At 42.1% G+C, this 27,592-nt stretch overlaps 2 protein-coding genes across 3 annotated transcripts in view; both read left to right on the top strand.

Moving 5' to 3' along the window:
- The window catches only part of LOC309385345 (lysozyme C, milk isozyme-like), an 83,082-nt gene extending 57,211 nt beyond the window's left edge, over positions 1 to 25,871 (top strand). The window contains exons 2-3 of the mRNA XM_081939707.1: positions 12,623 to 12,784; positions 24,986 to 25,871. Coding sequence (XP_081795833.1) covers positions 12,623 to 12,784; positions 24,986 to 25,068 — 245 coding nt within the window. The 3' untranslated portion in view covers positions 25,069 to 25,871. The remainder of the gene's footprint in view (positions 1 to 12,622; positions 12,785 to 24,985) is intronic.
- LOC309385338 (lysozyme C, milk isozyme-like) lies at positions 241 to 26,298 on the top strand. 2 transcript variants are annotated; one of them, XM_081939697.1, is made up of 4 exons: positions 241 to 474; positions 1,262 to 1,423; positions 2,250 to 2,328; positions 3,269 to 3,555. In XM_081939697.1, the coding sequence occupies exons 1-4, from the start codon at positions 339 to 341 to the stop codon at positions 3,333 to 3,335; spliced, it is 444 nt and encodes a 147-aa protein (XP_081795823.1). In that variant the 5' UTR covers positions 241 to 338; the 3' UTR covers positions 3,336 to 3,555. The 2 variants fall into 2 exon arrangements, with proteins under 2 accessions (XP_081795823.1, XP_081795822.1); XM_081939696.1 differs by lacking the exon at positions 3,269 to 3,555 and adding an exon at positions 26,012 to 26,298 and having other exon boundaries at positions 244 to 474.
- Positions 26,299 to 27,592: the final 1,294 nt, after the last annotated feature.

Here is a 27,592-nt window from a genome sequence, read left to right as displayed (position 1 = left end):
CGTGTCCCTTTATCACATCTATCAAATGCGGACACATAAAAAAGGTTGGGGCTTCAATCACACAGTTGAAACCACCACTTGTTTATTGATCCAACATATGTCACGGGGCTAAACTATTTGTTGGTTTTGGCTTCTGATAAAGTTGAAAATGATAATTATGATTTTTCCTTGATCTTTGCCCTCAGCACTTCCTGCTTATCAGCTCATATTAACCTCAGAATTATTGTTATATACCTTGTTTACCCTCTCTACAGAGGTGCCAGTTTCTCAAGCTGTGACTATAAAAACCCGTAGTTTTCCTGGGGAAGGTAGACATCGTCCTCCAAGGAGCTGCAGCAATGAAGGCATTTGTGCTCACCCTCCTCTTCCTCTTCATTGCAGCCAATGAAGCCAAAGTATACTCCAAATGTCAACTGGCTTCAATTCTGAAACGAAACGGCATGGATGGATACTACGGCTACAAATTGGGCGACTGTGAGTTTACTCTTTTTTTCTCCATCTTAGCAAGTTCCAAGTTTGTAAAGGGGAACCAAAATGCAGCAGGTCTTTCAATAATTAGTTCAACCAACCCTCCCAATGAATTTTTTGAATGTTCTGAGAATGAGAATATATGCTTTCTTCCCATCCCAAATTATTAGGATTCTCCCTGGACTAACACCCTTATTATTTTTTAATCAAAGTGATAGATTTCCAATTTGTTGCCTGACTGGGACAATTGCAGAACTGATATATGGTTATTATACCATCTTGGACTCTGTGGTTTTGGGTTGTTTTTTTTTTTACAATTATGGCTTAGTGAATATTTTATTTACTCTCTTAAAAATAAGCATTTATCCCTACCAGGATAAACATCCTCTAAAAGGTAAGATCTTTCAAATTCTACCAAATCATTTAAATTTAGTATATGATTGAAGGGGCCATCATAGAAGATTTTCTACATGTGCAGATTGTCAAAAGATGTACAGTGAAAAGGTACCTCTTCCCTGGAAGGCTCAAATTAAGAAGAGAGAAGAAAGGAGAGATGGCTTTATGTGCCATTAAGAGCTCCAGGAATATCTTGGAGACAAGAAACAGATTTATTCCGAATTCTCTGAAGATTTCCAAAATGTATTGGATTTCTTGGGTCCTTTCTTGAGGGAAGAATGAAAAGATATTTAAGCATTATGTTATAAATGCTATATTTTTTTAAAAAAAATCCTGATAGCTTTTTCATTTGCAGCACAGATCTTTTATCCTCCTTTCCTCATTTGCTTTCTTCCAGGGATCTGTATGGCTTATTACCAGAGCAGATACAATAGCAGATTTGTGGGGCCAGCAAACTCGAATGGCAATCGCGACTATGGGATTTTCCAGATAAACAGCCGTTGGTGGTGCAACAATTACCAGGGCCCTACAGCTAATGGCTGCAAGAAGGCTTGCAGTGGTAAGACACCTAGTCTGATAGCCTTCCAAAATTCTGTTGTTATTATGTGCTACTACACCATGAGATAATGTGACTGTGTTCCTTTTAGTTTTTCAGATGAGTAAAATTGATATTGACTCATCAACACTATCTATCAAAATTGTTTTGAGTTCCTATTTGGGTCAACAGTGATAATATTTAGCTACTCTGCTTTCTATTGGCCTCTTAGCCTTCTTCCATTTAGTGTCCTGCTATCCAACTTGTCACAACTACTCTAAATTCCTTCACACAGATATATCTCAATTTCTGCCCATAGAACATCCACCACAGTATTATCTAAAGAGCAAAAAATCCATATGTGGTGAAGTCCCCCTGTCCCACTCACATTAACTATCTTACACTCTCTTCGGTGCTTTTTAAATATTTCTTCACTTTTATTATTTTTATAAACAATTCAAGGTTGCACACATACCTTCCCCCTATTTTCCTTAAGTCAACTTAACTCTGTGAAGTGAGTTGGGCTGAGAGGAAGTGACTGGCCCAAAGTCACCCAACCAGCTTTCATTTCCAAGGTGACCTTAGAACTCACACTCTCCTGGTTTGTAGCCTAGAGCCTTAACCACTAGACTGAACTGGCTCTCCCTGTTGTGCAATGAAAAGTGTTGCTTGGTAGTACCTTTGAAACATTTGGAGTTGGACAAATTCCAATTTGTCTTTCCTGGCAGCTTAAATACTTAAATACCACATGGATAAGAATCTGCTTTAAATAGTAATGTTATGCAAGTCTTTGGAAATCTTGTTTGAAACATCTGTATTGGAATATATTCCAATTTGTCTTTCCTGGCAGCTTTCATAAATGATGACATCACAGATGATATTGCTTGTGCTAAGAGAATTGTGCGTGATCCCAATGGGATGAATGCCTGGTGAGTCAATCTTTCATTAACATCTTCTACATTGGGTAGCAACTGAGCTTGGGGTCATGAAATTTAATTACTTTCTTTAGACTATTGTAAAACCTTTGAGCATTGGTAGTGAAATATACTTTCTGATCATTACAGATTGTATTTTTATTGCTATACTTGCATTCTTGTAGCTTTAAATTATGGGTTTAAGTAGTCTTTTGAATCCTGTTTTAAAAGTAGCCTGAGACTCAATTTAAGATGGGGCTGTTGATGCTTGTTATATGCTGGATTACTCCTTCCCAATCATTTTACATCAATTATCCACTCCTGTGCTTGTCAGCAGCTAAAAAAAATCTAGGGTTTAGTTCCAGGTTGGAGCAGGTAGCAGCAGAATTAGGCAGAGGGCCTTGTGAACACAAGGATTCTAATTCCATGGAATGAGATCCATGGGATCAGAGATCCGGTAGGTAAAGAACCTAATAGTGTGAGAAGCAGGGAGAGATCATTCCTGAATCCTCCAATCATAGAATGAATAAAGGGGCAGGCAGCAGCAGATCAGATTAGATGGAAAACTTTTCAGCTGAGTATCGAAAGGCAAAGAATAAAAATGCTTTGTGGTAAACAATATAAAAAGTATTCTGTGTTGTATTGAAGAGAGTCCAAAGTATCCAGTGGGCATAAGTTGCACGTATGCTTTATTGTGAGAAATAGAAAGCCAGAACTATTTTAGCTAAAAGAATTATTTTAATCTGAAGGAAAGGAGATTCATTTAAACAATTAAGAAAAGAACTTTATCAGTCAATGAACAGGAAAAATGAAGGAATGATAGTTGCACTAGCTCACCTAAAAGCTTTCTTAATCTCTCCAAGTAGAGATTCATTATTATGTTAAAGAAACTACCACATGTATGAATTACAAAGATATGCATTATGCTTATTTTTTTTCTTATTCCTTCCTTAAGGTATGGCTGGAAAAACAACTGCAAAGGAACAAATCTGTCAAAATGGACCAGTGGCTGCAGGCTCTGAGTTTGATGATCCTTCATTTCTCTTCTTCCTCCTGTCATGAAAACAATATTATTGCATATATAACCACACTGAGCAGTTTGATTCTATGCTTACACTCCACATATTGAGGAGAATGAGTTTCTTTGCATACAAACAATGGTTTTGAAATGGTTTCTGGGTGGAAAAGAGGGAAAGACATTGGTTTTTAAAATTGCTTCAATAAAATGAGTATTGTGCATTATCCTCTTCTCTGTTTCATGCTTTATTTCCTTTCATCCTTCATTATTCCAGCATAATTGAACTGGCTACCAATCATTCTTATGGAAAGGCAAGTTTGCAAATGGTAAAAGGCCAGACAAATACTACGTTCAACCTTCAGTTATGTCAAGGCTCGGCTTTTGTTCTATTGTGTAAGAAAAACTTTAATTTTAAACTTTGGTGGCCATTTATGACCCATTAGTTTACCTGCCAAATACCAGAGCATCCAAACAAGACAGCAACATCAGCAGGTTAATGACACAGATCAAAGTATTGTGATTTTTGCTATTCCAAAGACTGTTTCGCATCTCTTCTCGTAGCCCAGATATGCTAGTCTGTTCAATCTAGTCCACTCTAGGCATCCTCAGTTCCAGTATGTACAACAAATCATGGCCCTGCTGTAGTACCTGCACATACAGAAAGTTGAGAAGACTGCTGGAAACACTGTTCAAGTAATCATACACAGAAAACCCCAAGCAGCAGATGGCAGAGAAAACTAATGGCAGCTCCCGGCTAACTTGGGGAACATTAAGCAAAGTTCAGCCTTCAAAATCTCACAGTCTGTAATAATTTCATGCAGAAAGAATCCATGCTCCTTTTTGAGATCTCACTCAGTGGGATTTGAAGCACTGGATTCTAGTGAGGCTTGTCTAGGCTTGGACAACCTGGAACTATGCCATCTAGATCTGGCCTAAGCATAGTACACAAAATTATCTGCTACAATGTCCTACCTGACAACGACTATTCAGCTTCAACCACAATAATACATGGGCAAACAATAGATACAAACTCAAGGTAAACTGCTCCAGACTCAATTGCAGAAAATATGACTTCAGAAATAGAGTGGTCAACACCTGGAATGCTCTACCTGACTCCATTGTTACTTCCTCAAACCCCCATAGCTTTAACCTTAAACTGTCTACTGTGGACATCACACCATTCCTAAGAGGTCTATAAGGGGGTGTGCATAAGCACACCAGCGTGCCTACTGTCCCTGTCCTACTGTCCCCATTTATTTGTATTCATTTCGTGTGTTCATGTCCATGTTTATACTTATACCTGTTATCTCATACTTGTTTGACAAACTAAATGAATAAATAAACTGGTCTCCATATGCAATGCAAAGGGTTGTTTGCTTGGGGAACTACCGAATCCTATCTTCACTGTTTTTATTGCTATACTTGGGAGGGAGGGACCTTTAAAATACCAAGATAAAGAAATCACCATTCTAAAGCAAATTCCAAAAAAGATAAGAGAAAAAAGGAGGAAATATTCTTCCTTATCAAAGAAACTATATAATAGTGCAATTTGGTTTAGATGGCTATTGCCAGAAGGAATGTTGATTTTCTGGGAGGGAAGCCGTATCAGAATTAAGACAGTGGACGAGGCAGAGGCCTTTATTAAAAAACATTTTTCTCTCCCAGAGGATGAAGATAGTGGAGGTGGGGGAAAAGGCAATAATGTAGAAGACATGGGGAAGGGGGGGGGCTGTTGCTCCACCTGGGGACAGGGAGGAGGGAGCAATATCGCAAAGGCTCAGGTTACAAAAATAAATACATTTGAAATACTATTGCAATTGTTGATATTCTAAAAAGTGACAAAGAAAGAGAGGATTGAACATATGGCTGATATAATGTAAGAACTCTGTATATGCTTATCCTTTACATGTTATTTTTAAAATTGTAGAAGCGTGAGAATTGGGGGGATTTCTACTACTTACATGGGAGCTACCAAAATTTTCTATGTACCCTATTACCCTTTTCCCATAAATGCTTTAAAACCAATAAAAAAAAATTTTTACAAAAAAAATATGGCTTTGTCTTTTGAACTCAGTTTTAATGGTAGACTAAGACAAAGACTAAGATTGGTGGGGAGGGGCTGCTGCTGCTGATTATAGCTGTATTATTCCTTCCTAGCGTTCTCACATACATTATCCACTTGTCCTTTAAAATCTTGGTTTTACTAGCTAGTAAGGACAGATTGCAGAAGGATTTGGCAGGATTTTGATCCCATGCACAAGCTCCCTATGAACAGAGAAGTGGATCTATAAAAAGCATAGGGGTGAGAGAAGCAAGGAAAGATCATTTGTGAAGCCTCCATGTCATAGGAGGGGTAGGAAAGGGGGCTGCAGAAGCAGATCATGAGATGGAAAACTCTTAAGTCAGCAATCAGCATTTAAAAGAAACCACTAAGACATTATGTAGCCAACACTTGAGATATGTAAAAGTTGAGTTAGCTAAAATCTAAAAACATCTGATGTATGCTCTTCTGAAGCATTCTCAGATTTTGGCTAGGATTTTATGATTCTCTTGTGCTTTATCCAATAATTTTCTTTAGGCCTGGGTTGCGTAGACTCCATCAAGGACATGTGGGACTCCAAATTATCTAGTGGGCATCCATGGCATTTATTTCCGATTTTATTGTCAGAAGTAAAAAGACAAAACTATTTTAGCTATAATAATTCTTTAAATCTGGAAAAGGGAAGACCGACTCTTTGCATTGATGGGGAATGGTCCCATCACTCAATATGGCCTAGGAGGAGTGCCATATAGTCTAGAGCCAGTACTATTAAGAGGTTTCCATGAAAACAGAATCGCTCATTTGCTTTGGGTCTACAGGCAAAGTGGATAAAGGGATCTTAGAAGCATAAATATGCTTTTCAATCAGGTGGGAGAGGGTCAGGCCCTGGCCTAGCAAATATCAGAATTTAAGACTGTCTATTTGTTGGCTAGAAGGGTAGTAACATCTTTTGGCCAAGGTTTCCAGTAAGTATGCCTGGCATACTGATTTTATTAAAAAGATTCACTGGCCAGTAAGTTCAGTCATCTAGGAGAAGTGTCTTCAGTGTTTATATTGATTCAGATTGTATAAATTCAGCCAGGTCCACATGCAAACTGGAAGAAATCCCAGAGTTCAGTTCCAAGCTTGTATGCCCATCTTGCTTGTGTAATGGCTCCCAATAATCAAGGGGGAAGAGGAGATTCACCTACTGGGTGATGCTAGTATGACATGTGCCTATGCCACTTTTCTGTTCTCTTTTCCACTGGGCATAAATGGATGCTTCATAAAAGCAGAAATTTGATCATGAAAAACTAAACTTTTTCTCCACATTTCTGAAAAGAATAACTTTTCAGTGGATGGAGGGCCTTTCTCTTTTCTTGAATGTAACTTTTATTAAGAGTTTTTACATGTGTAAAAGACAAATGAAAAGATGTGTGTGTGTGAGAGAGGGGGGGAAGGGAGGGAGGGAGGGGTAGGGGAGAATATCTATGGTGGGGTCCCAAAATTAACAATGTCAGAAGCCACCACACAATGACCATCCTCTTCCTTTTCAGTGCAAGACCATAAAATGTTTGAGCTTCAATCACACAGTTGCAACCCATAGCAATAACACTTGGGCTTATATACTGCTTCATCATGCTTGTACAACCGTCACTAAGTGGTTCACAGAGTCAGCATATTGCCCCCTACAACCTCGCTCCTCCTTTTACCCACCTCGGAAGGATGGAAGCTGAGTCAACCTTGAGCTGAAGTAGCCTGCAGTACTGCACTCTAACCACTACCTGGGCTCATACAACCCATCATGGCTTCCAAAAATCAAGGGGGAAGAGGAGATGAGCTTACTGGCTTACATTATTGTGGCAGGTGCCTCATGCAGACTCCCTTGACCAGGATCTCTCAGGGTGCCCCAAATGCCCTTCTCACCCATTGCTAGTTAGGTTTGGCTTTTTATGAAATTGAAAATGACAGTTAAAACTTTTTCATGGTTTGTATCCCACTGATTCCGCAACCCTCCATCACATCCGTGCCCTTTATTTTTCTTCCTCATTAGTTTTTTAGCCCTCAACTGCCTCTTCTTGTCAATCCATAATAACCACAGATTGAGGAAATCTTATTGCTACATACTCTGTTTACCATGCCTCCAAAGGAGCCAGTTTCTTACCATGCTGGAAAAATCAGACATCATCTTCCAAGGAGCTGCAGCAATGAAGACTGACTCTCTTCTTCCTCCTTATTGCAGCCAGTGAAGCCAATCGATATTCCAGATGTGAACTCTCTTTACATCTGAAACGAAGTGGCCTGGATGGATATTATTGCTAAAATTTGGCCAACTGTGAGTTTTCTCAATCTTTTTCTCCACCTTCGCTAGCTCCAGGTTTGCAAGACGGATGCGAAATGAGGAACTTCCTTCCCAGAAAGAATTCATCCAGCCTACCCAATGAATAAAAAGCTCTGTTCAATTTTCTTACAATCATAAAAATATTCTTTTGTCCCATCCCAAATGAGTGGGGAGACCTCACACTTCACCCTGCACTAACACCCTTAGTTTTAAGAAGGTTTTCAATATCCACTTCATTGCCTGTTTGGCGCAACAGCAGAACAGAAGTGTGCTTAGACCACTTAGAAATGATATTGTTCCTTATATAACCACATTGACCAGTTTGATTTTATTCTTGCACTCCACATATTGGGAACAATGAGTTTCTTTGCACAAAAATGATGATTTCTAAATGGTTTATGGGTGGAAAAGAGGGAACGTCTTTGCGTTTTAAAATCTTCAATAAAATGAGTTTTGTGCATTATGCCCTGCCCTTTCTCATGCTTCATTTGATGAGGGGTTTATTAACCTAGAGAGGTGGAGGAAGCGGGGGATTAGGGTTTTTTTAGTAAAATGTTTTTTAAAGGTTTTAAGGGGTTCCAGGGAGGGGGGGAAGGCTACTTGGCCTTGGGGTATGGACATAGCCAGGTCAACAGGTGGGGTCAGGACGGAGGGGAGCGGAGTGAGGGGGGTGGGAGGAAACACCATTCCTACAAGGGGAATTCCAATTGCCACGGTCGTAAGGAGGGGTGGGCGCGAGGACACTAGAAGAACATACAGTCGGTTGGGAGACCGGGGCCGCTGGATACGCCCGGTCGCTTGTACCAACCCCCGCAGGCTAGGTGGACAGGATCGGCAGAGCCTGGGCCTTAGGCTGATGTTATGTAATGCGAGGTCCGTGATTAATAAGGCCCCCCTCATCAGTGACTTGATCACAGAGGGGGAGCCGGACCTCGCAGGAATAACGGAAACCTGGCTGGGCCCAGAGGGGGGGTTGCCCCTCAGGGAAATGTGCCCTCCAGGTTACCGTGTATTCCACCAGCCACGGGCCCAAGGTAGGGGTGGTGGGGTAGCGATAATCATCCGGGAAGATTTGGCACCGAGAGAATTCACTGTGTCGCAGATATCTGGTTGTGAGTCTCTGGGCGTGAAATGGGGCCCAGGGAGTCAGCTGGGCCTGTTGATAGTATACCTGGCTCCCCGCCATACATCAACGGCCCTGCCCGGGCTCCTCGAGCGGATCACGGAGATGGCGGTTGAAACCCCCAAGCTATTAGTGATGGGGGATTTTAACCTGCCATCGACGGGAGAGGCATCCGGGGCAGCCCGGGAATTCATGGCCTCCATGACAGCCATGGATCTGACTCAAGTAGTTCAGGACCCCACACACGAAAGAGGCCACATACTGGATCTTGTGTTTGTCTCCGACCAGTGGACGAGTGATCTGGGAAGAGGGAATTTAGTCATCACGCCCCTGTCATGGTCAGATCACTCACTTCTCCAGCTGGACTTCCCTGGCGCTGCTCCCCACCGCGGGGAGGCGGAACCAGACTATCCCAGATGGTTCCGCCCCAGGCGTCTGATGGAACCAGATAGGTTCCAGGCAGAGCTTGGGCCACCTCCTGCAGACCTGCCCCGCCCCCGGGCAGAGGACCTGGTAGCCGCGTGGAATAATGCGGCCGCCGGTGCCTTAGACCGGGTGGCGCCTTTGCGGCCTCTCCGACGGCCACGATCTACCTGGGCCCCCTGGTTTAACGGGGAGCTAAGGGCGATGAAATGCCTTAGGAGATGCCTAGAGAGCAAGTGGAGGTCCTCCCGCTCCGAATCCGACCGAGCACAAGTAAGAGCCTACGTAAGGACTTACCTTGTGGCAATAAGAGTGGCCAAACGTCAGTATTGTGCCACCCTTATAGCGTCCGCAGAGAACCGCCCTGCCGCCCTGTTTCGGGTGACCCGCTCCCTTTTGTCACAGGGGCAGCGGGACCCCCCATTGCTGGGCCGGGCAGAGGAATTTGGAGAGTTCCTGCAGGATAAAATCGATCGGATCCGAAGGGGATGGACCCACCTCAGTGCTCCAGTGGGGACGTCTGAGGCTAGTCTTGAGAGACCATGCTGGGAGGAGTTTGACCCTGTTGTCACCGAAGATTTGGACAGGTTGCGCGGGCGACTGCGAGCCACCACATGTTTATTGGACCTGTGTCCCTCCTGGTTGGTACTGGCCTCCTGGGAGGGCTCACGAGGCTGGCTCCTGGGGCTGGTGAACGCTTCGCTGGGTGAGGGCCTTTTACCAACCGCCTTGAAAGAGGCGGTGGTGAGGCCCCTGCTCAAGAAGCCTTCTCTGGACCCAACGGAGCTAGCAAATTACCGTCCTGTCTCCAACCTTCCTTTCTTAGCGAAGGTTGTTGAGAGTGTGGTGGCTCAGCAGTTTCCGCGCCACCTGGAGGAAGCTGATTATCTAGACCCGCGCCAGTCCGGCTTCCGACCCGGTCACAGCACGGAGACAGCCTTGGTCGCGTTGGTGGATGATCTCTGGAGGGCAAAGGATGGGGGTTGTTCCTCCATCCTTGTCCTATTAGACCTCTCGGCGGCCTTCGATACCATCGACCATGGTATCCTATTGCGCCGTCTGGAGGGGTTGGGGGTTGGGGGCACCATATTACGATGGTTCCGCTCCTACCTCTCTGGCCGGACGCAATGTGTGTTGGCAGGAGAGGAGAGGTCGACCGTGAGGCCCCTTATCTGTGGGGTCCCACAGGGGTCGATCCTCTCGCCTCTCCTGTTCAACATATATATGAAGCCGCTTGGCGAGATCATCCGTGGTTTTGGGGTGGGATACCATCTGTACGCTGATGACACTCAGCTGTACATTTCCACCCCAAACCACCCCAACGAGGCTGTTGAAGTGATGTCCCGGTGTCTGGAAGCCGTACGGGTCTGGATGGATGACAACAGGCTCAGGCTCAACCCCTCCAAGACAGAGTGGCTGTGGCTTCCGGCTTCCCGGTTCAACCAGCATATGCCATCGCTGGCCATCGGGGATGATCAATTAGCCCCGGTGGAAGGGGCACGCAATTTGGGCGTCCTCCTTGATGCCCGGCTGTCTATGGAAGATCATGTGGCAGCCGTGGCGAGGGGGGCGTTCCACCAGGTTCGCCTGGTGCGCCAATTGCGGCCCCTTTTGGACCGGGAGGCCTTGCGCACAGTCACTCACGCGCTGGTGACGTCTCGCCTGGACTACTGTAATGCTCTCTACATGGGGCTCCCCTTGAGGTGCACCCGGAGACTGCAGTTGGTCCAGAATGCAGCCGCGCGGGTAATTATGGGGAGATCGAGGTTCTCCCATATAACACCTATCCTGCGCGAGCTGCACTGGCTTCCTGTGGCCTACCGGGTGCGCTTCAAGGTGCTGGTTACCACCTTCAAAGCGCTCCATGGCACAGGGCCTAGTTACCTGCGGGATCGCGTCCTGCCCCATACATCCCTGCGACCCGTCCACTCACACAGAGAGGGACTACTCCGGGTGCCGTCCTCCAGAGAGTGCCAGAGGGCGGCGCCCAGGAGTAGGGCCTTCTCTGTAGTGGGCCCCACCCTTTGGAATGACCTCCCCCCAGACATCAGGACAACAACCGACCTTCGCTCCTTCCGTATGAAGCTGAAAACCTACCTGTTTCGACTAGCTGACCTGGCATAATACTACAACCTCTCCAGCCCAGGGCATTTTTAATTGGTAATTTTAGTTTTTAAGGGTTAATTTCACTGGGGTTTTAACTTTTTTAGGTATTGTAACTTATTTATTTATTCTTACCTCCTCTGTACGCTATATAATATTTTTGTACGTCACCCCGAGTCCCTGTGGGGAGAGGGGGCGACTAATAAGTTCAAGTAATAAATAAATAAATAAATAAATTTAATTTCTTTTTGATATTTCATTATTCCTATATAATTGAACTGGTCACCAATCATTTTTACAGCAGAGCAGATGATACACACTGAAACTAGAGTTGAATTGAAACAACCAAACAGAAAACTCAACCAAATGAGAGAGAGGAAAGTCTTTGGGACGGGGATCCAAAAATATGAAGAAGGCAGCAATCACTGCACAATAAAAGTCTTGGTGGGATTCAGCCAGTTTGCACCACTTTCTAAGCAGTTTGGTGAACTGGTTGTTGGAGAAAACCATTAGGGCAGAGAACCGGTTGTTAAATTATTTGAATCCCACCACTGAATAAAATCCCTCTTCCTTTTTCACATATGTCGCATGCAAAAGACATAAAAAATGATAGGGCTTCAATCATGCAGTTGTAACCATTACTTGTTCATTTTTGGCACCTCATTCCCTTTGACCCAGGATCTCTCAGGGAGCTAAAAATGCTTTTCTCACTCATCTTTTTTAAATTGGTTTGGCTTCTTACGAAATTAAAAATGACCGTTAAAAATAGTTTTTTCTTCCTCTTTGTCCTCAACTGATTCGTTATTGTCCTTCTGATCCGTTATTGCTTCATGTTTGGGATTTACGATTGCTACATACTTTGTTATCAATCTCTCCTGAGTTTCCACTTTCACAAGCCGTGACTATAAAATCCAGGAGCCGAACTGGAGAAGTCAGACCTCCTCCTCTGAGAAGCTGCGGCAATGAAGGCCCTAGCGCTCCTCTTCCTCCTCATTGCAGCTGATGAAGCCAAAGTATTTCAAAGATGTGAACTGGCTTCAATTCTGAAAAGAGATGCCTTGGATGGATATAGAGGCTACAGATTGGGTGACTGTGAGTTTACTCTTTCTATCTCTCTGTGTTAGCCTGGTCCAGGTTTTCAAGTGGGATTGGTACTTAGTACTTCCTTGGTTGGGGGAAGAATGATTGAAGATAGTTAAATATTCTGTGTAAGAAACCAGGATAGCTTTTCATCTATAACACAAGCCTTTTATACTCCTTTCCCCATTTGCTTTCTTCCAGGGATGTGCATGGCTTATCATGAGAACGGATACAACAGCCGAGTTATAGGGCCACCAAACACGGATGGCAGTCGTGACTATGGGATTTTCCAGATAAACAGCAGCTATTGGTGCAACAATAACCAGGGCCCTACAGCTAACGGCTGTAATAAGCCTTGCAGTGGTAAGACACCCAGTGTAGAGAAGAAATTGCCTTGATTAAGGAATACAAGAGTTGTTAGGAGAACAGTTAAGACAAAGTGGATGAGAAAAGAATGACAACTCAGTCCCTGGAAAGAAAGAAACATCCAAAAGCGAAAATGACTCTGGATTCTGTTTGGTATAAGAGTCTGGAGGAAGAAGTTTTGACAAGCTTTCAAAATTCTGTTATTGGTTTTGTTTTTTTTTAAACAAAGTTTTATTGGTTTTTTTAGTATTTTGCAAAGGAAAAAGGTAGGGGAAAGGTTACAAATTTTGGCAACTGCAATGTGCGGTAGGTGCGCCCCCCCTCCATACTCATAGTATACATTTACATATAATTCATTATTAAGTAGTAGCATATAGTCAGCATATAAATTCAATTGGTAATTTCGATCAGTTTATGTCAGGTGAATTTTCTTACTCATTTTTGTGATCTGAGCTTTCTCGGTGTTGCCCCATCTCCCCCCGCCGGCAGGGCTCCGGCCCCTCCCGTGTCCTGTATGTCTGGTGAAGAATCATCAGGTTTTTCTAGGAGTAGTTTATTTTTTTCCATAAAGGCCTGTGCCTCTATGGGTGTATTAATTCTAACTCTTGTCTCCTCCCAGAATATTAGCATGCCTTCAGGCATCAACCATCTAAACCACACCCCCTTCTGGTATAATTTATTCGCTAATTGCGAATAACTTTTTCTTTTTTCTCTTACTTTCTTGGGGGTCTGTTTCAGAATGGTTATCTCCTTATCTTTGTATGTCAGGGCTTGCCCCCTTTGTGCACTCAGAATTTCATCTCTTGTGCTTTTTCTGAGGAATTTAATGTGTACCTCCCTGGGAACATTGTGTATTCTAGCGTAGGCTGAGTTTACTCTATAAACCAGGTCTATTTCCCACCCCATCTGTTGCTTCTCTTTCTGGATGTAGTCAGCCAAAATGTTTGTCATGATGTCCCTTATGTTTTCATCATCTGTCTCTATCACATTTTGAAATCTAAGATAAAAAGACATTCTCTCAAACTCTATTTTCATCTGCTGGGTGTCAAGTTCTTTGTTTCCCTTCTGCATCCCTTCCATCCCCTCCCTCATCTCAGCCGCCCCACCCTCCAAAAGGTCCAATCTCTGTGAGTTCTTATTAATTTTGGCCTGGTTCTCTTTAATTTCTTCTTTCATCTCCTGCAGTTGTTTCTTTATTTCCTCTTGTCCCTGCAGGAGTTGCTGAAACATTTGTTGAAACTCCATCTCCATAGGTTTAGGTTGCATCAAGGCTATTATCGTTGATTGTGTACTAGGACTGGAGGTTGCAGATGTCGGGGCAGAGGCAGCAAAGCCAGGCTTTCCAGGAGGTGATTTTTTAGGTGACATTCTTTGTAGAATAAAGAGTTCAGTCAGTATAGAGAATGGTCAATCAGAAAGGCAGGACAGCCAGGAGAGTCCAGGAGACAGGAGGTCCAGGCAGAAGAGAGTTTTTGTTTCCACTAGCCCTGGCAATAGAGCAGAGTTTTTCACTCCAGGGAGATCAAAAAGTAGCAATCAACAAGAGATTTGTCTGAGTAGCACAGAGACAAAGACTGGAAGCCTGAGGTTTTAAAGGTGGAGTCAGATTTCACATTTCATAAAGACAACGGAAGTGCGCCATCTTGTCCTGCCAGCTTCGGGTTTAGAGGCAACAAATAAAGTTTTCAAAGTTCAATGTTCAAAGTTTCCAGATCATCATTGTTTTAAGGTTTAAATCCGAAAAATCACTTAGTGGGGGCGTGACATCATTGGTTGGGTCTCCCCCTCCTCCTCCTTCCCCTGGGGCTAAGAGCTAAATCGTTTCCAGCGGCCTGTCCAAGGGAGGGGGGGAATCCCCTTCCCTCCAGCCGCGCCTCTCCGATTCAAGCCGAAAGTAAAGTTCAAGCAACTGACTTTTTTTGTTAAAGTTATTAGAGTTGTTAAAAGGAATGGAGGAAGTTCACGCCTCACCGCACAGCAGCCGCATCCTTCTATTCTCTTTTTCTCCGATCAGCATCGTAGCGAAGACGCCGGAGCGTCTCCCCATCGTGCTCCCCGGTGCCTGGAGCGAGGCGGGGTGCCCCCCGCCAGCCGCTGCCGATCCAGGGATCCCCCACAGTGCCGCCCCTTTGGCAGGACGCCTCTACGGGGCGTCCTGTGCCCCCCAAGGAGTGGGAAGCCCACCGGGGATGCGGGGGGCGAGCAAAGCTTGCCCGTCACCGTCGGCCGCCGGAACCGGAAGTGAAAATTCTGTTATTGTTGCTGTTGCTGTTATGATGTAGTATTCCTGTAATCTGTTTCTTTCCTGATCTGACCTACTACCAAGGGCTATTACATTGGAAAAGAAAAAGTCCTCAATAAGTCAGGTGAAACCTTTGAAGAGGAGTTTTAGCCCTTCCTCTCCTTTATTGCTCTTTGTACTTGCTCAGTTTTGTCCAGTGCTTCGTGAAGTTTGGCTTTAAATCCCCCTGTCTTTCAAAATAGTTTCAAGTTCCTACTTGGCTTATCTGTGACAGGATCTAGCCACCATATTTTCTGTTGGCCTCTTATCCTTCCTCAATCTGCTCCTCCACTTTGTACTCCATTTCCCAAATTGTCACAAATCCTTTAACTTCCTTCACACAGACATATCTCACTTTGTGCCTCCACACCACCCACCACAACATTAGTCAATGTCTTGCCCAGAGGGACAAGTTAAAGCAGCAATTTCAGCACTTGAACTCCAATTAACAAGGAACCTGATTCGGTGCTCTCTGCCCTTTGTCAGAGAAATCTGGTTCTTGGAACCTGGTGAGACAATTTTTCTCTCACTCCTTTCCAAGAGTGCAAAAAAGCAGAATAACAGTATTAAGAGTTGGAAGGGACCTTGGATATTCAGCTCCAGGGGGGAAACAGGTTCCCAGTGCTCTACACTTTTCAGACTTGTTACTTTACACAGTTAGAGGATGAAAAATGGCATTTCATTCTCTACAACAGCTGCATAAACAGTTGGTTGCACTGGTAAAAACGTTGATGCATTACATAATAACTATTGAAGCCCTACAAGTTAAATGCCACATGGATAACAATCTGCTTTAAATAGTAATGTTATGCAAGTCTTCGGAAATCTTGTTTGAAACATCTGTATTGGAATATATTCCAATTTGTCTTTCCTGGCAGCTTTCATAAATGATAACATCACAGATGATATTGTTTGTGCTAAGAGAATTGTCCGTGATCCCCAAGGGATGGATGCCTGGTAAGTCAATCTTTCATTAACATCTTCCTCTTGTAATGTAGCAATTGAACTGTCTTGAAAGCTAATTATCTTTCTTTAAATTAGTATACAACTTTTAGTCTTAATGGTAAAATACAATATGGCAATTTGTATTTTTCTTGCTACATTTGCATTCTGGTTGCATTAGAATATGAGCTTTACTGTCTTTTAAACTCAGGTTTAATAGTAGACTGGCACATACGTTATTAGAGGGGTTTGTTTATACCTATTACAGCTGATTAATTTCTTCCCAATAATTTCCCATTCGTTATCCACTTTTGTGCTTCTCACTTGTTTTGAAATCTTTTATTACAGGTTCAGCATTGGGGTTTGGTTGGTACTGAGTTGGGGCAGGTAGCAGAAGAATTTGGCAGATGGCCTTTTAAACACCAGGACTCTGGTCCTGTCGAGGAGCTCCACAGGATCAGAGAACTGGTAGATAAATAAAGCAGCGAGAGAAACAGGGAGAAATCATTTGTCAAGCCTCCAATCATAGGTTGAATAGGAAAAAGGGCTGCAGCAGCAAATGGTTAGATGGAAAACTGATAAACTGCACATCTAGAGCCAAACAGCAATCGTATTATGTGGTCAAAAATAGAATCCTTTAAAAGTTAATTTGTTGTGTGCCCCTCTGAGGGATTCTATGATATGGGGGAGGATTTTGTGAGCCCTCTGGTGTTCACCAAAGACTTTGGACTTGAACTCCCTTTAGCTCTAGTTACTGTTGACCCTACCTAGGATATGTGGGAACCAAAGAATCTCTTGGGCATTACTGGCATTCGGGCTTTATTGTGACAAATAGAAAGTTAGGACTATTTTAGCTCAAACAAAAAAAGTGTTGGATTTTAGCCTGGTGGAAAGGAATTCATTGACAAACCAGCAAAGGAATTTTATCAATCAATAAAGAGGAAAGATGAATGAAATATAGTTGCTGCTAGCCTGGAAATTCCTGTCTGCTGCTTGAGCAGGGAGTTGGACTAGAAGACTTCCAAAGTCCCTTCCAATTCTGTTGTTCCCACATTCTGTTATTCTTGAAGTAGATTTGCATAAACAATCAAACAACTGTCCCTGTGGTTTGGAAAGACATGCAATATTCTTACTCCTAGGGGTGGCTGGAGGAACCACTGCAAAGGAAGAGGTCTCTCACAATGGACTAGTGACTGCCAGCTCTGAGATGAATAATCTTGCACTTCTCTTCCGCATTTCTCTTCCTCCTCCTGAGATGAAAATGATGCTACCTCTTATACCGTATAACCAATCTTTCATACTTCGATTCGATACGTGTACCCCACAAGTTGGTAAAACAAGCTTCTTTGCATACAAATGATGATTTCAAAACTCTTTTAAACTCTTCAAATATCGCTTGAAAATGTTCAGTAAAATGAATATTCTGCATTTTGTCATTTTTATTTCATCATTCATTATTCTCACATAACTGAACTGGCTATTAATCTTTCCTATGGCAGGGGAGAATTGTCTAACCAAATAAATCACTGGTTCAAAACTTGGCGTCACGTAATAGAGATCTTGATGAATCTCTTCATACAATATTAGTAAACTATCTTGAAATTTTTACATGAAAATTCTAAATTGGCAGTCAAGGTCAGACAATATCTAGAATGTACCTCCAGTTATAGAGTATTAAGGCTTGGTTTTTGCTGTACAGTAGAACTGATGTCTGAATTTAGAATCTGGTGGCCATCTTACTAGGATCCATCGTCCTGGCAGACACCAGAGTATAAGAAATTGATGGAGATAGTGTCATTTTTGCAAAGAAAGCAATCTTTGAGAGATATGGATTTAAAAGTTCAGTAGGACATTGGGACATTAAAGGTAAAAGGTTCAAGACTGGAAAACAGGAAAGGTCTGCTATTCTGATAAGCGAGTCAGCTTGGGCAAGGACATTAGTTAACAGTTTTAACCACATAGGTCTAGTATATAGTGAAGAAATTAATTAACTGCTTGCCTCAATTTATTATGCTTATGCTGCAAGGATTGTAAGGAAATAGTTAATATAGGTTAAGAAATAAAAAAGGGACAAAAGGTAGTCTGGGAAAAGGGGAACTGGACAAAAGGTGGGGAATCAGATTAAGTATGGGGAAATTCATGGAGAAACAGGCATTCTGAGAAGACTGCAACCCTGTGGCCTTTGTCAAAGGGGGCTGAAGGGAGGGATTTGTGGTTCAGGTTGGAGGGAATAAAAATCTGAGAAATGTATTCCTGGGTGTGCCTACCTACTAGCCACCCATTCTTGCAAGGAAGTACCGTTTTTTACGTGCAGTAAACTGCTTGCTGCTTCATTTCATGACATTGTCAAATTTCTGACTTGTGGGCCTGTTTCTCCCAATTGTATCCAAACAAGACAGCAACATTCGCAGATTAAATAATACAGGCAAAATTATTGTGATTTATGCTGTTCCAAACATGCTGTGATTGGCCCGACCCTCTGGAATGACCTTCCCCCTGATATTAGAACAACCACGGACCTCCGCTCCTCCGTAAGAAGCTCAAAACCCACCTGTTTAATCTAGCCGGCTTGGCCTAATTCCAACTCTCCCACCTCAGTCTGTATTTTTAAATTTCACGGGTTGGTCTTAGGCTAAGTTTTTAATTTTTATAAACTTGTACAGGGGTTTAAAGTTTAATCCGATTTTAACTATATTTATGATTATTTGTATGGTTTTTAATTTGGTACCTGTACACCGCCCTGAGTCCCTTCGGGGAGAGGGGGCGGTCTAGAAATCAAATCAAATCAAATCAAATCAATAAATAAATAAACTCCTCATTTTACCTTCTTTCAAAGTATAGATTTGTTATTCTGTTAAATCTAGTCTATTCAGTGCATCAGTTAACAATTCAGAGGAAGACTGACCCAAAGTCACCCAGCTGGCTTCTTGCCTAAGGTGGGACCAGAACTCACGATGTCCTGGTTTCTAGTTTGGTACTTTAGCCATTATTCCAAACTAGCTGTTCTGCAAACAATGAACCATGGTGGTGCAGTGGTCAGAGTACAGTACTGCAGGTTACTTCTGCCACCTGTCTGCAAGTTGGCAGTTCAAATCTCACCAGGCTCAAGGTTCCATCCTCCCGAGGTGGGTAAAATGAGGACCCAAATTGTTGGGGGCAATATGCTGACTCTGTAAACCGCTTAGAGAGGGCTGTAAAAGCACTGTAAAGCGGTATATAAATTTAAGTGCTATTGCTATTATAATTAAATAGAAGACTACTTGATTTATATTCAGTCTCCTAAAACACCCCATTCTCCACTATGCTGTTTCTGCAGTGGTTTACTGCACTAGGGAAATGCAATTTGTTTCCTTTTTTGTATATAATTTTTATTAAAAGTATTAAACAAGAAGATGCAAACTAATGTAAAGTAAGGAAAAAGAGACATAAAGCAAAGAGGACAAAAATACAACAAAAGAAAAAAGTTGAGGAAAAACAAAATGAAGAAAAATGTTATAAAAGTAATATATTTTTACTTTCTAAAATGACACAATACTCTTTTTCCATAATCTATACCATTTAATCACCAGAATCATAAATCATGTTCCTTTTTAATTTTTATGCAAAACTTCCATAAGTAGCTTTCAGTCACCAATAAATATAAATAATATTACCAAGAGGGCTCACCAAATGGGGGGGGTGGGGGGTGGCTGATGGGATAGAGAGGATTCTCATGGTCAGGTTTGTACTTTTAATTTTTATCTTTTTATTGTATACTAATTGATTTTGTACTTTTTAACTTTTATTATAGTGTAAGCTACTCAGAGATGTTGTATTAATCAGATGGGAGGCATAGAAATCCACTAAATAATAATAAATAATGGGTTTCCCCAGCTGGCTGGGGACTTCAGGGAGCTGAAGTCCATACATCTTCAAGATGCCAAAGTTGAGAAACATTGATATACTGAAATCATCTTCCATGGCTTTTTTGTCTAACTGTTTATCCAATAATCATGTAAGGGAAGGTCCTGGCTCCCATAGACTATTGATATATAAAACCATCTGTATCAAACTATGCCTTTGAAACCAAATATTTTTAGTTTTTTTACATGATCACCAACATGATAAAATGTCCCCTCGTGTTGTTCATATTCCCAATGTGCATTTGAAGAGACTTTATATACATTCTAGATATATTTTTTCTGGCCTTATGTACCAATGAGACATCCTTTTATAAAAATTCTCTTTTAGCTCATAACATAATGTACGGTAAATACAACAACTTTAACCACATATTTTCCTACTGACCATCTGCATATTATACCACTCTAACCTGTTCTTCCTCTGCTTCAAATATCAACAGGTTTGCACATTTTTATAATTACAGTTCATGTTCATCATCAAAACACAATTATATTTCAAATTCTGCCACTCTTTGCTTCATACTATGCCTTTTCATCTATTTTAAATCTTTCAGATGACTGTAAATGGGAAATCATTGACAATTATATCCATCTGCTATTCATTGCTCTCTATATCTGATTTGAAATTCCCCTTGAGGATTTTTCAATAAGTTCAATATGTCAACTCTTTATCTTTGCCAGTTCTCTTCCATAATATGCTTCTTGAGCTGAGAGACCTCAAGGTATTTGTGGCCACAACCTGGGTTTATATTTATTGCATATCTTTAATATGGTATGATGAAGGGAGCTATTTTGATGGAAGGAGAACTCTCAAAAAAAATATCAATGTTGGAAAAAAATCCTGACAAAAGACAGGATGTGACAATTGAAAAAAGGCCCACTGAATTTCCTCATGGTAACTTCCTTTGTGAATTGAGAGGAGCATGGAAAGTCCCCAAGATTGCAGGCTGCTGGAGAAAGGATTTTATTGGATGCGATGAAGATGGGACGTAAATAAGTGTTATAGTATCTCCTGCTCCTATTTCCAAAATCTAATGAATATCTAGAACAAACAGGAGAATAGAATAGAACTCCTAGAATAAAAAGAAGGTGAAATGGGAAATAAAGGAACTAATTTTAACTTCTATACTGGAAACTGAGCTGAAATCTGATAGGGATTTCTTTAGCTGTTTCTATTCTATTTCTCTGAACACAGTGACTATTCATGAGAGCAGCTTTGGCACGCGACAAGTGGGGCGGCCAAACAGGAATGGCAGTCGCGACTATGGGATTTTCCAGATAAACAGCCGTTGGTGGTGCAACAATTACCAGGGCCGTACAAATGATGGCTGCAATAAACCTTGCAGTGGTAAGATATGTTGGGTAGAAGAGATATAATCTTGATATTAGGAGAACTATTAAGAGAAAAGTTGATGAGAAAAGAATGATAACTCAGTCCTGGGAAAGAAGGAAGCATCTGAAAGAGATTGAAAATGCCCCCACTTTGATCCTGTTTGTGTGTGAGATGGGAGAGAGAAACTTTTAAAATTCTCTTCTTATTATTGTAGTCTATGACAATGAAGTAGTATAAATTCCCATAATCCTTGTAGTGTTTGCTTCCTGACATGATCTACTACCAAGGGCTGACACCTATTTCATTAGAAAAGCAAAAAAGCGAAATGTCCCAAATATCTCAACTAAAAATTTTGTAGGGAAATTCTAATCCTTCTCCTTTATCGGCCTCTGTAACTGTCCAATTGCACCCATCACTTCATGAAGATTCACATTTAATCATCCTGTCTCTCAAAATTGTTTCAAGTTCCTACTTGGGTCATTGTGATAATACCTATCCGCATTGTTTTTTGTTGACCTGTTATCCTTAGTGAGTCTACTCCTCTACTTAGTATCCCATTTCTAAGCTTCTCACAAGTTGTCAACCTTCCCCCACAAAGACATACCAAACCATCCAATCCAGTATGGTCTGATTTCTAATGAGCATCAGATCCAGAATTGGTGAGCTCCCCAATTCCACAAACATCAACGTTTTTACAATCTCTCTATTTTTTTTCTGCTTTATATATTAATTTTATGCAAATGTTTGGAAATAACTTTGAAACATCTGGGATGGGACATATTCTAATTTGTCTCTCCCGGCAGCTTTCACAGATGATGACATCAGAGATGATATTGCTTGTGCTAAGAGAGTTGTGCGTGATCCCCAAAGGATGAATGCCTCGTGAGTCAATCTTTCATTAGCATCTTCCACTTGTAACATTGGATAGCAAATGGACTGTATTGAAAGTTAATTATCTTTCCTTTGTTGTACTATTGTACAACTTTAACATTGGTGGTAAAATATAGTTTCTTGATATGGCTTTTTTTTATAGCTATGCTTGCATTCTGGTTACTTTAGAATATGAGTTTAATAGCATTTTGAATTTGGATTTAACCATCTTTTCAATCCTGATTTAAAAGTAGTTTGGCACACAGCTTAGAAGGATGAATGCTGGTGCCTATTATAGCTGGATAATTTCTTCCCAGTAATTTGGCATCCTTTATCCAGTTTTGTGCCTGTCAACTATATATAGATCTTTTCAAACACAGGTTCACTATCAAGATTTAGCACCCAGTTGGGACAGGCAGGAAAAGAATTTGGTAAATCGCCTTTTAAACACCAGGATTCTGATCTCAACAAATGAGCTCCAACGGATCCAAGAACTGGATCCATAAAGGTTTGGTTTGGTTTGGTTTATTAAATTTATAGACCGCCCCCTCTCCCTGTAGGGACTCGGGCGGTGTACAGACCGTTCGTGTATAAAACAACAAAACATAACATAAAACACCAGACAAAACAACGCAACCATACCGTCTGTATATACAACCCAAACCAATTAAATAATTAAAAACAATTCTAAAACCAATTGAAAACCCCAAAATTTAAAATTTAAAAAGCCATCCAGGAAGGTCAGTAGTGGGTGTTACCTGTAGGTACAATTGCAATTACAATTAGGCCAGGCCGGCTAGTCGAAACAGGTGGGACTTGAGTTTCTTGCGGAAGGAGCGGAGGTCCAAGGTAGTAAAGAACCTAGTAGTGAGACAAGCAAGGAGCTATCATTTGTGACGCTTCCAATTATAGGATGGGTAGGAAAGGGGCTTCAGCAGCAGATTATTATATAGGAAACTGTTAAACCAGCAATCAGCATTTAAAAGCAAATTATAAAGATATTGTGTGGTCAACGAGTTATCTACATAGCAATAATTGCTCACGGTGTGCCCTTCTAAAGCACTCTAAGATTTTGTGCAGGATTTTATGACCTCTCTGGTGCTCACCCAATACTTTGGAGTTTAAGTGTCTTTAGCCCTTCTAACATGGACTCTGGCAAGTTTATGTTGGAGACTGGAGTCCAATGTATCTATTGGGCATCAGTGGTATGTAGGCTTTATTATGAGAAATAGAAACTCAGGGCTATTTTAGCTAAAACAATTATTTTCCTTTCATTTTAACAAAGGGGAAAGGGGATTTATTGAAAAAACTAGCTCACCTTGAAACTTCCTGACTCTCTTGAAGCAGAGTTATAGCAGGAAAAAAATAAGCATGTGTGTGAGGTAGAAAGGAAAACAATCTTCTCATCCTTACTTCTAGGGTTGGCTGGAAAAACAAATGCAAAGATATATATCTGTCTGAAAGGACTCGGGGCTGCAACCTCTGAGACTGTTGATCCTCCATTTCTTTTTCCCCTCCTGTGATGAAAATGATGCTACCTCTCACATAAGCAAAATTTAACAACTTGATTCTATGCTTGTACCTCACATGTTTAAAAGAATGGCTTTCTTTGCATACAGATGATGATTTCTGGGTGGAAAATCGGAAAGTAGCTTGCTTTTTTTTAACTCTTCAAAAATTACTTCAATAAAATGAGGATTGTGCATTATTGAATGTCCTTCCCTGTTTCATCATTTATTTATTTCCTTTTTCATCTTACATTAGTCCCTCATAACTGAACTGGCTACCAATCTTTTCTGTGGCAGGAGATACCTGTGTAACGGGGATGGGTTTCAAAACTTTTTACTACCGGTAAAAGCCAACTTGGCATCACTCATGCACACGCCCACTCAGTCACATGCCCCCCCACCTACCCACGCCCACCGAACCGGTGAAAATTTCTGTTTTGCCAGCTGGGAGGCTTTCCCCGCCACCACTGCTTTTACAGCACTGAATGGTCCATGCCCCCTCTTACATACACATACACATACACACACACACACAAACACACACTGCTTGCCACGGCATGAGGCGAGTGCAGCTGGGGAGAAATCAGGGGGAGGAGAAGGCTGAGCTTCTGCTAGGGCAGTGGTTCTCAATCTTCCCAATGCCATGACCCTTTAAAACAGTTCCTCATGTTGTGGTGACCCCCAACCATAAATTGGTGTCTCAGTTCCTAAGACCATCGAAAATATGTGTTTTCCGATGGTCTTATGCGACCCCTGTGAAAGGGTCGTTTGACCCCCCAAAGGGGTCCGGACCCACAGGTTGAGAACCACTGTGCTAGGGAGATGGGAAAGCGAGCCAAGTCGCCTCAGTGAGCACCGCTCTTCCTCTTAGTCGCCTCTCAAGGTTGACTGGGTTGGACCTATGACTGTTCTTGCCTGCCCTGCTTTTCCTTCTCATAGCTGACACCATGTTTTGTGGGAATAAAAATGGTCATGCAGAGAGAACCAGAAGAGGAAGAAGCAGGTCCTGAGTGGGCAGGACCAACATGCCTGGGTTTTCCTCTCCTCCCCTCAACGCAGCCATTCCCTCTGCTCACCCATCCAATTTTCTGACACATTGCAAGACAGCTCTCAAAGAGAATGAAGCAGGCATGGCACACCCAGAGCTGCCGCTTTTTCTTTGCAACAGCTGAGGATGGAAGAGGAACCAAGGAACTATGGGGAGTCTCCAACATGTTGCACAATTTGTCTTTCCTGGCAGCTTAAATACTTAAATACCACATGGATAAGAATCTGCTTTAAATAGTAATGTTATGCAAGTCTTTGGAAATCTTGTTTGAAACATCTGTATTGGAATATATTCCAATTTGTCTTTCCTGGCAGCTTTCACAAATGATGACATCAGAGATGATATTGTTTGTGCTAAGAGAATTGTGCGTCATCCCAATGGGATGAATGCCTGGTAAGTCAATCTTTCATTAACATCTTCTACATGTAACATTGGGTAGCAACTGAGCTTGGGTTCATGAAATTTAATTACTTTCTTTAGACTATTGTAAAACTTTTGAGCATTGGTAGTGAAATATACTTTCTGATCATTACAGATTGTATTTTTATTGCTATACTTGCATTCTTGTAGCTTTAAAATATGGGTTTAAGTAGTCTTTTGAATCCTGTTTTAAAAGTAGCCTGATACTCAATTTAAGATGGGGCTGTTGATGCTTGTTATATGCTGGATTACTCCTTCCCAATCATTTTACATCAATTATCCACTCCTGTGCTTGTCAGCAGCTAAAAAAAATCTAGGGTTTAGTTCCAGGTTGGAGCAGGTAGCAGCAGAATTAGGCAGATGGCCTTGTGAACACAAGGATTCTAATTCCATGGAATGAGATCCATGGGATCAGAGATCCGGTAGGTAAAGAACCTAATAGTGTGAGAAGCAGGGAGAGATCATTCCTGAATCCTCCAATCATAGAATGAATAGTAAAGGGGCAGGCAGCAGCAGATCAGATTAGATGGAAAACTTTTCAGCTGAGTATCGAAAGGCAAAGAATAAAAATGCTTTGTGGTAAACAATATAAAAAGTATTCTGTGTTGTATTGAAGAGAGTCCAAAGTATCCAGTGGGCATAAGTCGCATGTATGCTTTATTGTGAGAAATAGAAAGCCAGAACTATTTTAGCTAAAAGAATTATTTTAATCTGAAGGAAAGGAGATTCATTTAAACAATTAAGAAAAGAACTTTATCAGTCAATGAACAGGAAAAATGAAGGAATGGTAGTTGTACTAGCTCACCTAAAAGCTTCCTTAATCTCTCCAAGTAGAGATTCATTATGTTAAAGAAACTACCACATGTATGAATTACAAAGATATGCATTATGCTTATTTTTTTTCTTATTCCTTCTTTAAGGTTTGGCTGGAAAAACAACTGCAAAGGAACAAATCTGTCAAAATGGACCAGTGGCTGCCGGCTCTGAGTTTGATGATCCTTCATTTCTCTTCCTCCTCTTGTCATGAAAACAATATTATTGCTTATATAACCACACTGAGCAGTTTGATTCTATGCCTACACTCCACATATTGAGGAGAATGAGTTTCTTTGCATACAAACAATGGTTTTGAAATGGTTTCGGGGTGGAAAAGAGGGAAAGACATTGGTTTTTAAAATTGCTTCAATAAAATGAGTATTGTGCATTATCCTCTTCTCTGTTTCATGCTTTATTTCCTTTCATCCTTCATTATTCCAGCATAATTGAACTGGCTACCAATCATTCTTATGGAAAGGCAGGTTTGCAAATGGTAGAAGGCCGGACAAATACTATGTTCAACCTTCAGTTATGTCAAGGCTCGGCTTTTGTTCTATTGTGTAAGAAAAACTTTAAAATTTAAAATTTGGTGGCCATTTATGTCCCATTAGTTTACCTGCCAAATACCAGAGCATCCAAACAAGACAGCGACATCAGCAGGTTAATGACACAGATCAAACTATTGTGATTTTTGCTATTCCAAAGACTTTTTCGCATCTCTTCTCGTAGCCCAGATATGCTAGTCTGTTCAATCTAGTCCACTCTAGGCATCCTCAGTTTTAGTATGTACAACAAATCATGGTCCAGCTGTGGTACCTGCACATGCAGAAAGTTGAGAAGACTGCTGGAAACACTGTTCAAGTAATCATACACAGAAAACCCCAAGCAGCTGATGGCAGAGAAAACTAATGGCAGCTCCTGGCTAACTTGGGGAGCATTAAGCAAAGTTCAGCCTGCAAAATCTCACAGTCTGTAATAATTTCATGCAGAAAGAATCCACCCCAGCCTTCATCTGTGCCTCCGCACCATTTTCAAGCATACAGCTTGCCGGCCTGTCCCCCCATCCCTATCGTAGCTACAATGGCAGGGGCTTTGGGAGATGCTGGCCAGCACAGAGGTGCAGGCGAAGGCTGGGAGGGGGACACATGGGAGGTTCCCTGCAATTCCTCAGTTCCTCTTCCATCCTCAGCTCTTGCAAAGAAGAAGCAGCAACTCTGGGTGTGCCGTGCCTGCTTCGTTCTCTTTGTGAGCCACCTTGCAAAATGCCAGAAAATTCCCCACAGGGCAGAATTTCACAACCTTGGAGGTTGCCACTCACTTCCTACTAGGAATGGTGACCGCCAGACTCAAAGCACCACAGCCATCTTCCCAGGGTTCTGGATTTCTCTCATAGGGATGGAACTTCACAACCTTGCAGGTCACATGCTCCCCCCTAGTCATGGCCACAAAACCAGCAAAAAACTGGCCTGGCTTCCAACGCTCCCTCCAGCCTGGGCAGTAGTGGCAGCGGCAGCGGCAGTGGCAGCTGCGGCAAATGGTAAGGGAAGTGAGCCACGGCCCAGCATCCCTGCCTCCTTCCTCTGAGAGCCAGCTTGGGGGATGGCCCGCCTACCCCACTGCTACACTCTTCCCTCCATACAGACCCTCTGCCAGCAGCATGCCTCCCATTTTGTCCTGCACATGCC

This window comes from Natrix helvetica (assembly GCF_964273705.1).
Source record: "Natrix helvetica genome assembly, chromosome: 1".
NCBI classification, from domain to species: domain Eukaryota; kingdom Metazoa; phylum Chordata; class Lepidosauria; order Squamata; family Natricidae; genus Natrix; species Natrix helvetica.
Note: the sequence above shows the minus strand (reverse complement) of the source record. Positions and strands in the feature narration are given on the sequence as shown.